Genomic DNA, 14,560 nt, shown 5'->3' with positions numbered 1-14,560 from the left:
TGTTTATAGAATGTCAGTGATAACAAGATTCTTGACGAACATATAATTCCTTCCTAGAACTATGAATGAATGCCCATTTCTATAGATGCAAGAAATTGGTTTTGTGCTATAAAAATCCAAAGTGGAAATGATTAGACTGAGAACAGTGAAAACCTTTTAAAAAGGTTAGGCTTAAAGTAAGAAGGTTCTGTCGAAAAGAAATGGATCGACTACGAGGAAACTTTCTAGCTAGTAGCCACACTTTAGTCTATTCAAATTACTAAAATCTATCAGTGCCATGTTTTAAATTTGGTAGATGGATGTCAAGATTTCTTATCCCTTGACGAGTGCATTTCACGATGCAAATTAAATGGATTTTAGCTTAGAGCCATATGCATTGTAATGCAAACTTAATAAATTCTTTTTTTAATTTAAGCAAAGTGCGCATATCATATGATATTTAGATTGATCATAAATCAATGTTTTGATTTTGATTAGGAATCTAGACATATCACATTTTGTAACGGAAGCGTGATGAAATTATTAAAAGACGTATTTAATAATAATTTCTTTTTAAAAAATGATTTGAAAATTATTTAGGTAAGGGTATTAATTCTCGAGTCAAATAAATATGGATAACTTGAGTGAAACTAGTTATGTCGTGTGGATCATTTTATAGGATCTATGAAATAGGACATTAAGTTGTCACGGACAAGTTATATTGATTTAAATACTTGCCAAATTTAGCATGTACAAATTCCAAAGAAAGAATTGTTTCTTTCAGGCAGGGAGTCACTCTATCGAGAAATTAGTGTCTTTGAACACGTAATTCGATAGAGATGTTTAAGGCAGTTCTTGTTGTAAAGGAAGCCTTACATATGCTATAGTAAATAATTAAATTCAAGGTTTGCTTTGCATCTTGCATAGTTAGCAAATGTGAATTTATTTGAGGCAAGTATGTTAGACTACGGTAAAGTATATTCTTAAGTATTCAAGGATACAAGACTACATACTAGTTTTCTAGGCGGATAGTCTTGGTACGACTCAATAATTAATGGCCGATTAATAGTAATTTTGATTCATGTTATAACTTTGGGAGATCTATTTTCCAAAGTAAGTGAAAATGTATAGTGGGAGGTTGATGCAATCCTGCGATTGCGTATTCTGCTAGATATACAATATATGCTTTTACATCGGATGATAGCCTTGTGGATTTGTTCTATGGATCGGTTGATGTTAAGCTGCGAGTCTTTGAGCCTAAGTGGGAGATTGTTAGGATAGTAGACTAAAAATCTCGCTTTTAGCTACATAATTCTATTATTGAATTAATAAAATAGTTTATTTTCATTTTATGAGAATCTGCACTAGGGTATTCAATGCATTTAATTGATAGTTTGTCAATTAATTAAAAGCATATGTCTAATATTCTAATAGTATTCGAGATGGTGTGCTACGGCTCACAAAAATATCATTTCGAAAGTTCGTTTAGAATATAAAGATAAACGTTTACAATCTAGATGAAAATGGACTAACCATTGGTAAAAGATTGTAGCACAATATTTAAGTGATTGGTCCTGATCACATTAAATAGAGAATAATTTTTGTAGTTATATCTTTGACTTATTGTGCTAGCACATTCGGCATGTGTTGAACCGGACGAAGTGAAATAATTGTTTCATCACAGTTCATAAATGAAACTGTATTATTTCTAGTTGACAGTAAATTACTTACTCTCTTAATACCTAGATATTTAACGTACATATTTAATTGGTGATCTCTACTTTAATGTCACAATGGGAGAGTTTTCTATATTGAGTCAAATGGCCCCCGGTGTGTTGGGTAGAGACATTAAGAATTAATAGGTGGAAATTAATTATCAAAAGGAATCCACATCTCTGAAATATGAGATTGATAATAACCCTTGAGTAGCTTATAAGATTTATTTATACCAAATCGTGGGCAGGTGGATTTCGTATCCGGCATACTCAAATAAGTTAAGCGGGTAAGACTCATGAAAAGAATCCATTTGATTTATTTAGCAGTGAATAAATTATTTGGTGGTTATAAGATATATTAATGTGGGGAGAATCTAAGTAATGATCGACCGGATCTCGAATGTAATATTTGAGAATATAAACGGGAGTTGAATAATTATTTGGCAGTGGAAAATAAATAATTATTTAATGATTTATTAAATGAATTCTTTTAAGAGTTTGGATTTAGTTAATTATCCGTTGCCCGATTTATATTTTCTCCTTTAGTCCCTATTGTAGCCCAATGGAATTTCTAATTAATCGAGAAAATAAAGTTCAACCAATATTATATATTGGAATTAATATAGCCGAAAATTAAGTCCCCATTGGACTGCAATTTTCGACTATATAGAATTATAGAAGGAGTGAGATTTGTTTCCATGTAATCCTCTCTATGTGTGACTCTAATTCCTTGTGCTATATATATTAGAGATTGTGTTGATGAGAGATGGATGATTCTACGCGCCTATTCACGTTGTAAATACAATAGAAGACTATAGGTTTTTAAAGCAAACTATTATTCTTGAAATTTCTTAGCAGTCCTGCGAATAAATTCATCATAAATCAATCGTTTGTCCGATTGTCTTGAACTTTATATAGTAGCTTCCGGACCCATAGAAATGTAATCTGCCCAAAGGGTTTCTTAATCAGATCAACCATCTCGAATATATCGGTGAAGGAATAGTGCAGTAAATTTCTGGAAAGCAGTTTTTCGAGGATTGAAGGCTTGGTGTGGATCCTCGTTCGTGCGCCAAAGATAGAAACGAATCTGTTCGTGAAAACTATAAGTTGCTAGATTAGATTTATTCCGCTTTAAACGAATCTGATCAAAACATGTTAAAAAAATTAAAACCGGCTAATCTAGAACCTCTTGGGAATTTACTTTGACTCCTGGGCTTCACATCCCAACAAGCTTGACGTAGTACATCCTGATCGGGCAAGCATCTTTGAGGAAGAGTTTCGTATTAGGGTACTTCTCAAATAGTTTAACCCGATATCGATCGAGAATCGTCAAGCCTTCGAGGGTCTTATCCCGCTCGAGGGCAACGCAGCGAGCAAGCTCGTCGCAAAAATCCTGCTCACGAGACTCCAGCTGAAGCACCGCCAGATCCCGTTCCTCCTCTACCCGACTCATACGCCCTTCCAGAACACCTCTCGTCTTACTCAGCTTTGACTGAGCATCCTCAAGTCTCTCCTCGGTCACCTCACACCTCTTGACTAACGCACCATTCTCGGTCATAAGAGTATATATGCACGAGGTCGCCCGTTAAAGAGCGGTGCGAGCATTGGTGGCACGCTCGTTAAGCTTTTGGAGCGCCGTCGCGAGCAGATGGATCATCCTCGCCGAATCCTGACGCAATGATGGAACCCGCCTAAAAAAAAAAAAGACACGAAAGAACGTTAATAAACCAGATGTCAGAGAAGGCAAAATGCAAGGTTAGAGAAAAAGAAAGACAGACTAACTATACCTGGGCCAGGCACAAGGCCAGCTTCGCCCGCTGGGACAAGAGGGGTAAGTCACGGAGAAAGTCCACATCCCCAGGGGCCTGGAACTTAGACAGTTGCTGTAGAGCAAGGTCGATCGGGCCCTCCGAATCATTGCCGGAGAAGAGGCAAGGCAAGCTCAAGCGGGACTTCTTCGGAAGCGGGGAGGAGCCACTCGCGACAGGGCGCTTTGAGCTCAACCCGGCAGATTCCCCTTGGTCCACCTCGAGCTCTGGACCACCGCCTGGAAACACAGCTGGGTCCTGAGCCTCTGTCTTGCTCTCCAAGAGGTCAATCACGGCCTCCGAATGCGGCAATGGTATACCGAAAGAAGGAGATAGAGGCCGGATAGGGGAGTTCGAGCTGTTAGGGGAGTTCGAGCTCGGCCATCGCTTCTCTGGCGGCCTCGGGTGTCGAGACCCCGGCGGCCTTCTTCTCAGATTTTTCCATCTCTATAAGCATGTCGAGCATCATGAAGTCTTGACAAAATGAAAAAACAGAGATTATAAAAAAAAAAGGAAAGTATAACTTAAAGAAAAACCAGAACAATCGAATCCCCAACATCCGGGCGAATCGTGGACTCTAAAATAAAGAGGAACGAAAGGAAGTGTACGAGCATTCACCCTAGGGACGACGATCGAAGGAAGGTACCCGCCAAAGGCCAGCACGGGAAAAAAGAGGAATGGTGCTGACGATTTTCTCGACGTTCCAAGCACGAGGGCGAACACGGGCGAGCAAGCCGGCAATCTCCTCGTCAAAGTTAGCGCTTAGAGCATCACGTTTCGGGGACTTGAGAGGAGGGGTAGGGTCAAAAGGCCAAGGAGTGGGTGGGCGAATGAAGAACCGTCGTTGCCACGAATCATTTTTTTGTCACTAAGCCAGCAAAGAGGCGGCCGACACGGGAAGACAGATGGTAATAGCCCGAGTGAGACCGGTTTTGGGTAAAAAGAGTAAAGAATAAGTCCGGGCGGGGGTCGACACCGGTGCCGACACACATGATATAAAAGCAGGACATAAACTTCACCACATTGGGGTGGAAAAGGTGAAGAGGAACCCTATACAAGCGGTTGCCTCGACATAGAAAGGATGGAGGGGCAGCGATAGACCGGCCTTGAACTGGTCAAGGTACTAGGTGAGATACCCGAAGGAAGGGTCGGAAGGAGTTTGGGAACGAGAAGGAACGATAAGGTGAAACGAAGAATCTGCCCCCTGGATAGCGTAAAAGGCTTCAAGATCAAATTTGTCAACCAACGTATGGAGGGGTTTTCCTGCCGTCTTCTTCTTCTCAGCCTTGCAACAAGAAGGAGCCACTCCCTTTATCGGAGCCGGTCGTTGCCGCCCGGGCCGCATAGGATGGGCAGGAGCGGCAACTGAACCAGTCCTCTTCGAAGAAGAGGTGGAAGCACTCCGGGAAAACATGATCAGACGAATTAAAAGAAAAAGAAAGGAAAATACAGAGGAATACCTGAGGAAATAAACTTGCGCTAGCAAGAAGGAAATGATGAGCAAGGGGGGCAATGCATGAATGAAAAGGGAAACGAAGGAGGGTAAGGTTAAACTTAATAAGGTACAAGGCTAGTCGAAGGGACGTTAGCAATAAATGTACACAAAAAACGAGGAATCATCCGTGTGGGCAATAGTTACCTTGGTAAGCATGTGAAAAAGGCGGAAAACGAGGGGCCATTCGAGTGGATAGGGCAGACGAAGGAACTGGGCACCCATGCAAGGGTCTTTCGGAACTGCACTAACTCCGGGCCCCAAGGACTTTATGCGATTATGGCACCCGGAGTGGGGGATTAATTGATCAGGACTAATTACCGGACCAAGAAGCCCAAAACAGAAGGCCCATTAATAAAGGCCAGAACGTGATAAGAGTAGTTTGGCTAAATAAGGATGACCCAAGAAGGAAAAGCCCAGCCCTTAAATCCTACGCCCACTCCGTGATAAAACGACAAAAAAAAAAAAAAAAAAAAAAAAAAAGCAGGGTCGCGAGGGGACTAGCGCCGCTTGAAGAGCTCACTAAAGGCGAAGGGACCAAGCGAGCGCGGGAAGAAAAACATAAATGCACGACAGTACCCAGCGGCGCATTAAATACTCTGGCAGTGGCATTTAATGCCCGAATGACTAGGTGCGGCCGGAAAATGGGAAAAAGTCGGAGAGAGGACTGCCTGACACGCCTGAGTCGGGTCACCAGAAAGCTCATCATGATCCGGGCAACCCGTTCTCAAGCAGGTAAAGTACACCGTATGGCCGTTCGGCCAGGATTTAGGGCCTTGGGGAATGGGCCAGCCGAGCACTATAAAAGGAGGCGTATCAAAAAGCCAGGTTTTTTACATATTTAAACAGATACGCATGTCTAAAAGAAAACCTTCGAAGTCACACGTGAAACACTATTGACTTGACCATCGGAGTGTTAACACTCCGACGTCAGTCCGGCTTCCTTTCTTGCAGGGCACATAACCTCTGCGAAGAAGACTCGGGATCGTGTTTCTTTCGAACGGATCATTCATTAATGGTAATTATACTGTCACTTACAGTAAATTAACCTAATTATACAGTCACTGACTGTTTATTAACGTAATTGTACTGCCGTTGACAATACATTTATGTAATTGTACTACCGTTGACAGTACAATTAGAGTCAATGACAATATTATTTATTTTTTTGTTATATTTTTTTTTAACTTTTGTTTGATTTGTTGACAAGTCAACGTAATTATATTATTGTCATTGACAGTAAAATAACTGTAAACACAATAATATTACTGTCAACCACATCAATATTATTATTATTATTTTGGGTTTTTTTGTTTGTTTGAGTTATTGACGGAGTAACGTAATAATATTACTGTCTATTATTGTAATATTACTGTAAACACAATAATATTACTGTGGTTGACGGTAATATTACTGTCAATCACATTAATATTAATTCTTTTGGATTTTTATTATGTTTACCTTTGTTGAACGGTCAACATATTAATATTACTCAATTACACAATAATAATGAGTTTTGTTGTGTTAATATTACTATGCTAGAGATTAATATAGCAATATTACTATGTTAACTGTAGTATAGTTAATTTTACTGTGTTTAATAGTAATATAATTAATATTATTGTGAACCACGATAATATTGTTGTTTAAACGGGGGTAGAAAGATGTTACCGAAAAAAAATCAAAAAAAAAGTTCGAAAAAGTCCGGTCAACACCGGAAACCGACAGCGGATAAATCAGGAAGAACAAATAAAGATAATCAACGCCGGAGACTAGCGGTTGGCCGGTGGTCAACGGCGGTGGCAGACGAAATTGTCCATAAAAATGTGATTTGGGTCAAAATTGAATAATTTGTGAAATATGGGGTCAAATTGAGATTAGATTAAATTAAATGATGAAATTGGAGCGTATTAAAGTATGAAGGGATTTTAGTCTTATACAAAGCTCTGGACTATGTGTGAACTTTTTTTGTAAAATAGTTTATTGTTTGGACCTCTATGAATAAATACTCATTGATGAGTTCATTTGTAAAGTGCCCTATGCAATAATGTTTGACCAGTTCTCAAGGCTAATATCTTGTGTAACAAATCTTTTAATTTAGGGGTCTTTACAAATAAGCCTATCAATAGGTACTTATTCATAAAAAGATCCAGACAATAAACTCATTTACAAATAAGTCCACACATGGTCCAGATTTTTGTAAAAGACTAAAATAGCCCTTATACTTTAATATGCTTCAATTTCATCCATTAATTTAATTTAACCTCAATTTGACCCCAAATTTTACAAATTATTCAATTTGGATCCAAAACACATTTTTATGGACAATTTCGTCTGTCACCGATGTTGACCGCCGGTCTCCGGCATTGATTTTTTTTTTCCGCCAACGGTCTCCGGCGTTGACTTTTTCAAAAAAAAAATTCTTCTTTCTTTCTGTAACATCTTTTTTTTCGTTTAAACAGCAATATTGCTGTGATTGACAATAATGTTAACTATATTACTATTAAACACAGTAAAATTAACTATATTACAGTTTAACACAATAATATTGCTATATTAATCTCTAGCACAGTAATATTAACACAACAAAACTCATTATTATTGTGTCATAGAGTAATATTACTATGTTGACCGTTCAAAAAATGTAAACATAATAAAAAGCCAAAAGAATAAATATTACTGCGAGTGACAGTAATATTACTATAACAACAGTAATATTACTTTCAACCACAGTAATATTACAATAATAGACAGTAATATTATTACGTTACTCCGTCAATGACTCAAACAAACAAACAAAATCCAAACAAAATTAATTGCTTTGATATGGTTGACAGCAATATTACTATAACAACAGTAATATTACCATCAACAACAGTAATATTATTGTGTTTACAGTAATATTACAATAATAGACAGTAATATTATTACGTTACTCCGTGAATAACTCAAACAAAACAAAAAAACCCAAAAAAACAATAATATTGATGTTGTTGACACTAATATATTGTGTTTACAGTTATTTTACTGTCAACGATAGTAATATAATAACGTTGACTTGTCAACAAATCAAACAAAATTAAAAAAAATAACAAAAAATAAAAAAAATAATACTATTACGTTAATTTACTGTCAACGGCAGAACAGTTACATAAATGTATTGTCAACGGCGGTACAAATTTGTTAATTAACTGTCATTGACAGTATAATTACGTTAATTTATTGTCAGTGACAGCACAATTACAGTCAACGTTTAGCGGCGGGCGTAAAAAAAAAAAAAAAAAAAAAAAAAACCAAAAAAAACACTTAAAAAACTAGAAAAAAATACACTTAAAAAAATCAACGCCGGAATCCGGCGGCAAAATAATCTTTGTTGAAAAAAAAATGTCAAAATTGAATTTTTGTGGTCAAAATTGATTAAATTGGGGTTACAATTAAGAATTGGGTATAAAGGATTCGGGATAATTTTACCATATACATGAATATTTTATTTATTTATTATTAAAGGGATGAGCTTATTGATGAAAGAGATATAACCCATAAACCTTGAATAATAAAGATGTTTGGTTAGGACCTATGCACAAAAACCCTTTTAATTTATTCCACGTGCATTTTTTTATAGGGATTATTAGTGAGAACCCCCTAATATATTAGGATATATTATGATGGATCCGCTCCCTTTTTCAATAATAGTGAACCCCCTTAGTTGTTTAATTAAATTAATATTTATATAATTATTAGGTTTTATGCCTATATTATCCCTAATTAACACATAAAACCCTAGCCACATCTTTTTTACCCAACAGTTGGTGTATCGTCAAATATTATCTCCATCTCTTCTTCTCTTCTTCTCTAACTAGAAATCTACAGCTTCGGAGGCGGCGGCAAGGAGAGGAAGAAGGCGGCACCACATCTTGACAACGGTGAGGGAAGAACCCCACAACCGCACTGCCGCGCCACTCCTCCATTACACCTCCGCCAGACTTCCACTCCTCCAATTCAGTTCTGCACCGTTGCCGTGATCTCATATCTTCCATGCCCGCGATTTAATTAGGGTTTCGTTTGGTTGAATATTGGATTAACAGGTTGTGGCTATTTTGTTTTTTTATTCGTTCTAGGATTTATCTCCATTGTCGAGTTAGCAGGGATGATGTGAGGAGGACCATTCTAATTGATTTTGCGGCAATGGTTCATCTTCCTCTAATGCTTGGATTTTGTTAATTGAGGAGCAATTTTCTGAATTTTTTATTTGAGGATTTTTTTTTATGTCGGGTATGGTAACAACAATATAGTTGTTTTCGTTATTCTACTATTTTGTTAATAGTTGTTTCGAGAGTTTTTAGTTGTTGATATTTTTAGTTGATTTTTGGTTTTTTTTGTTAGTTGATTTTAATATCTTTATAATTTTTTTACAATAATATGATCTGCTGGAAAAATAAAATCGAAAAAATTGAATTAAAAAAATGAAAAAAAAAATTTGTACTTGATTTATTTTTAGTTGTTTTCGACGTGTTTTAGTTTATTTCAATTTTTTATAGTTGTTTTCAATAATATGTAGTAATTTGTCGATTTGATAAATCAGCTGGAAAAAAAACGAAAAAATGAATTAGAAAAATTGAAAAATTAATAGTTGATTTTGCAAATAATGTAGTTGTTTACGGAAATATTATACTTGATTAGGGAAACAAACGAACAAAAAAAGTAATTTTTCAGTAATTTATAGTTGATTTCGAAAATAGTTGATTTCGGAAATAGTTGATTTAAAAAAAATATAATTATTTTCAGAAATTTAATAATCGATTTCAAATAAAAACTGAAAAAAGTTCAAAATTAAAATCAAAAATAAAATTAAAATAAATATTTTTAAATAAATAAACGAAAATTATAATTAAAAATAAATAAATAGCCATTAAAGTAGTTGAGAGTGAATAATAAGGAATGAAGGGTAAATTTGAAAATAAAAAAAAGTTGGATCTATCACTAATAAAAGAAAATGGGGTAGACCCATCTATATTAAAGAAATGATAGAAGGGGTTCTCACTAATAGTCCATTTTTTATATTATAGGTTGTATACTATTTTTAGAGATACTTTTCATTGAGTTAACAATTAATACAAATTTATCGTATGATCAAATTTAATTAGAGAATCTAATGATATATTTGTAATTTTTTTTAAATTAATTAGTAATAGTATTATTTTTTTATTTGTCATTTTTCAGTATTTTTTGATTTTTATAGTAAATCAGATTTGCAAATCAGCTAGCAAAACCCTTACACATAATGCAACACTATTATAATTAATTAATAAAAACTAATTAATTAATAAAACTAGTTACTAGTTAATAAAACAAAGCATTAATTAAATAAATCAAAAAGTCTTCAACATATGGCTTACTATAAATTAAATTAAATATAGATCATGATCTATTTTAATCTTTTAATATTGTTTTCCCTTTTTAAAATATAGATTGGTAATAGTTAAGGCCAGCTTGTGAAGCGCTGACAATTAAATATGTTAATCATATGGCATTTAGTGGCTCCATTAATTAAATCAAGGCTGCTTGTTATTTTCTGATTTTTTTTTTTCAGGAAATCATTCATCTTAATATTATAAGAAGTATTTATATACATCATGAGTATTTATATATCTCGATTTTGTAGAACTTATATCTGGTGAAATACATCATATAGTTTTACACTATTGATTTACACATAATAACACACACACAATCATGTGTATGTGTGCTTAGTATAGGTAATTATTTGTATATATCTAATGTTTAAAATCACATACTGTATTCATCAGATGTAGGATCTCATAAGCCATGTATCTAGGCGGCAAAATTTTTGGCCAAATGGAACTAATCATTTTTTAAGATTTTATTTTGTCTTCAATCAAAATCCTTACTTTAATATTTTATTCGATATAAAGTTATTCACAAGTCTTTAACCTGAATGTTTTACCATTGACTTCGTAAGATGGTGTTTGGCTAATCTTATCAGATGTTAAAAGTAGTTCATAAGATGTTTAAAAGCTTATGATATCTTTAAAAAGTGGTCTTTCAACTAACTCTCCACTACATTAGCAATTGCAGATTTTTTATGTTTTCTTGTATACAATTATCTTACTCTGCATTTGTGATTCTTTTTGTCATTACTCACCATGTTTTCACAATATCATTCTTTTTAAACAAATTCATTTGTTCTATATTATCTACCACTTTACGATTCTAATATTGCATAAATTATATATTTTTTAATTATATCCTTATTATTTCTCCAACATTCTTTCTACATTAATTTAAATAAGCATATTTTGGTATATCAATATTTATTTTCCTGAAATCAAGACATGTGACATATTTATTCAAATTTTTAAGTCTCGTACCACTGTGAAAATCGACACTTATTTAGTAACCGATATAATCTCGCAAAAACGTGTGTGGTGGGCCCTACCAAAATAAATGCCTGCGTTATCGTGTAAGATCAAACACTTGCTACTATTCCCTATATAGTCTATAACACTAAAAGATTAATTAGTACATTATATTGTGTTGTGTAATTAATTATCAGTGAGGTGGATATTCGTGGCATATACAGAAAAACCTATTGTTTTATCTATTGGTATTACTTAAGTACTGTTGACCAGTTCTCAAGGCTAATTTCTTTTGTGTTACAAATCTTTTAATTTATTGTTTATTCCACGTGCATTTTTTTGTATACTATTTGTAGAGATACTTATCATTGAGTTACCAATTAATAAAAATTTATCGTATGATCAAATTTAATTAATAAACCTAATGGTATATTTTTTTTTTAAATAATTAATAAAAACATTATTTTTTTATTTCTCATTTTTCAGCATTTTTTGACTTTTATAGCAAATCACATTTGCAAATTAGCTAGCAAAACCCTAATCCCATCGGATAGTCTTCTTTTTCTTCTTTAATAATCTCTTTGGAAATGTCTCTTTTTTACACATACTGATGTGGAATTTTTATATGTTAGTTATGGGAAGAGTAAAGCAAAATCCATCTACCTTACACACACACCAATATATATATGGATTTTTTTTTTTTATAAAATTTTGTGTTGCCTAATTTTTTTTTCTATAATTAAATTATACAAGTAATTGTTTTAATATTGTGGAATACATTTTTTTATAAAATTCAATTATCGTATGGTATTATTTATATTTTTTATTACACAAGTATAGGATTATATATTATCCATCCACCCCTCATAATGTTACATTTAATTCGATTTGACCATAGGGTAATTATAAAATAGTAAGAGGTACAATTTGTTCTGCCCACTCCATGTGAACTTGTTAAGAATCCCCATACACTTTGTTTAAAATAATGGCCTTCTTAAACACGGATATCATGCTCAATTCATTTATTTAATCACCACCTAATCCCCCTTATCGAACAAATTCAAATAATACCAACTCACCCTCACCTACTAACTTTTTTGCACTACAAACAATCCATTATAAATAAGGGTATAACTTTATCAAAGTTTTATATCCCCAACCAATCACTAAAAGCCATTCATCATGGCATCTCTCCACCAAGTCCTTCCGGCCGCCGCCCCCTCCTCCTCCTCCCTCCGCTCCTCCTCCTCCACCGCCACCCGCCCTGTTGTTTTCGCTAAGCCGTCGCATTTCCTCACCCATGCAAAGCGCAACCACCACCGCCGCCTCATCTCATGCTCCTCCTCCTCCTCCAACGAGGGGTCGAAGGTCGACAGGAGGAACATGCTCCTCGGTTTGGGAGGCATGTATGGCGCTGCCAACCTCCTGTCCACCCCCGACTCCGCATCCGCGAACCCCATCCAGGCGCCGCAGATCGACAAGTGCGGGAACTCCACGTACGACACGAGTGCCGGAGTGGCGACGCAGATCAACTGCTGCCCGCCGTTCACCGGCACCATCATCGACTACAAGCTCCCCAACTTCCCCAAGACGAAAGTGAGGCCGTCCGCCCACCGTCTCTCGCCCGAATACCTATTCAAGTTCAACACCGCGGTCGACCGCATGAGGCGTCTCCCGAAGGACGATCCACGTAGCTTCATGCAGCAAGCCAACATTCACTGCGCTTACTGCAACGGTGGTTACGATCAACCGGGGCAAGGCACGCTCGATCTACAAGTCCACAACGGGTGGCTTTTCTTCCCGTTCCACAGGTGGTACCTTTACTTCTACGAGAGAATCCTCGGCAAACTCATCGGTGACCCGACATTCGCTCTCCCGTTCTGGAACTGGGACAACCCTAAGGGCATGACCATCCCTCCCGCCTTCATCGACCCTAAGTCGGCTCTCTACGACGCTAAGCGCAACCCCGACAACATGCCGCCAGCGGTGGTTGATCTCGGTTTCACCGGGAGCACCGACCCTCTCCAGGTGGTGTCCAACAATCTCACCATCATGTACACCGAGATGGTCCGTGGTAACTCCGACGTCTACGATTTCATGGGGAAGGCGTACCGTGAGGGGACACCTGTCAACCCCGGGCCGGGCTCATCCGAGCGTGGGTCCCACACCGCGATCCATGCCTTCGTCGGTGACTACAAGAACCAGCCCGCCGGGGAGGACATGGGAAACTTCTACTCCGCCGGGCGGGACCCACTCTTCTACAGCCACCACAGCAACGTTGACCGTATGTGGACTCTATGGCAGTTCTTCCTCCCGAGTAACAAGATCCCCGACAAGAAGATCACCGATCCCGATTTCCTCAACACGGCTTTCTTGTTCTACGACGAGAACGCGCAGCTCGTGAGAGTCACCGTCAAGGACTGTCTTGATAATCTGAAAATGGGGTTCGAGTACGAGAGGGTTGATCTGCCGTGGTTGGACTACAGGCCGCCGGCGCAGGCGGCGTCCGCGAAGGTTACGAGGGCCGGCAAGACAACCGTGAAGGTGGAGGACACCGTGTTCCCGATCGTACTGGACAAGATCGTGAGGGTGCTGCTCCCCAAGACCAAGAAGGGCAAGGCCGACGAGCTGCTGGTGATCGAGAACATCGTCGTCGACACGTCGAAGTTCCTGAAGTTCGACGTGTTCGTGAACGACGAGGACGACAACGTGGCGGAGATAGACAAGGCTTCGTACGCCGGGACGTACGCGCAGATTCCGCACAAGACGAAGGAGAAGACGGCGACAACATCGATCAGGCTGAAGCTGACCGACGTGTACGAGGATATGGATGTGACCGACGATGACACCATTCTTGTTACTCTGGTTCCCAGGCACGAGGGCCCTGGAGTTACCATTGGTGGCATCAAGATCATCGAGAATCCTACTCCGGCACCTGCCGCCGCCGCCGCGGCGCCTGCTTCTTGAATAAGTTAAGGAATCATTCATGCATTTGTCGATCTGTCTTGTCTTTTTTTTTTCTTTGTGTTTTCTTTGGAATAAGATTCGCCGCCGCACACATGAGATCATGCTATGCTTTCGTATTTGAGTTGTGATCTGTACAACGTGTTTCTCATTGATTTTAATTCCACCCTTCGTGTACTCGGTTTTAATTTCTTCGTTTCGAATAAAGTTTGGCATTTCGTTCCA

At 37.3% G+C, this 14,560-nt stretch overlaps 1 protein-coding gene across 1 annotated transcript; it reads left to right on the top strand.

Moving 5' to 3' along the window:
* Positions 1-12,249: 12,249 nt before the first annotated feature.
* Positions 12,250-14,560, top strand: LOC105961598 (polyphenol oxidase I, chloroplastic). Its single transcript, XM_012985829.2, has one exon. It carries the CDS (start codon positions 12,554-12,556, stop codon positions 14,336-14,338), a length of 1,785 nt encoding a protein of 594 aa, XP_012841283.1. The 5' UTR covers positions 12,250-12,553; the 3' UTR covers positions 14,339-14,560.

The sequence above is a fragment of the Erythranthe guttata genome, chromosome 13, assembly GCF_056151865.1.
Source record: "Erythranthe guttata isolate IM_541 chromosome 13, IM_541, whole genome shotgun sequence".
NCBI classification, from domain to species: domain Eukaryota; kingdom Viridiplantae; phylum Streptophyta; class Magnoliopsida; order Lamiales; family Phrymaceae; genus Erythranthe; species Erythranthe guttata.
The sequence above is the reverse complement of the archived record's forward strand: the minus strand, read 5'-3'. Positions and strand labels throughout refer to the sequence as shown.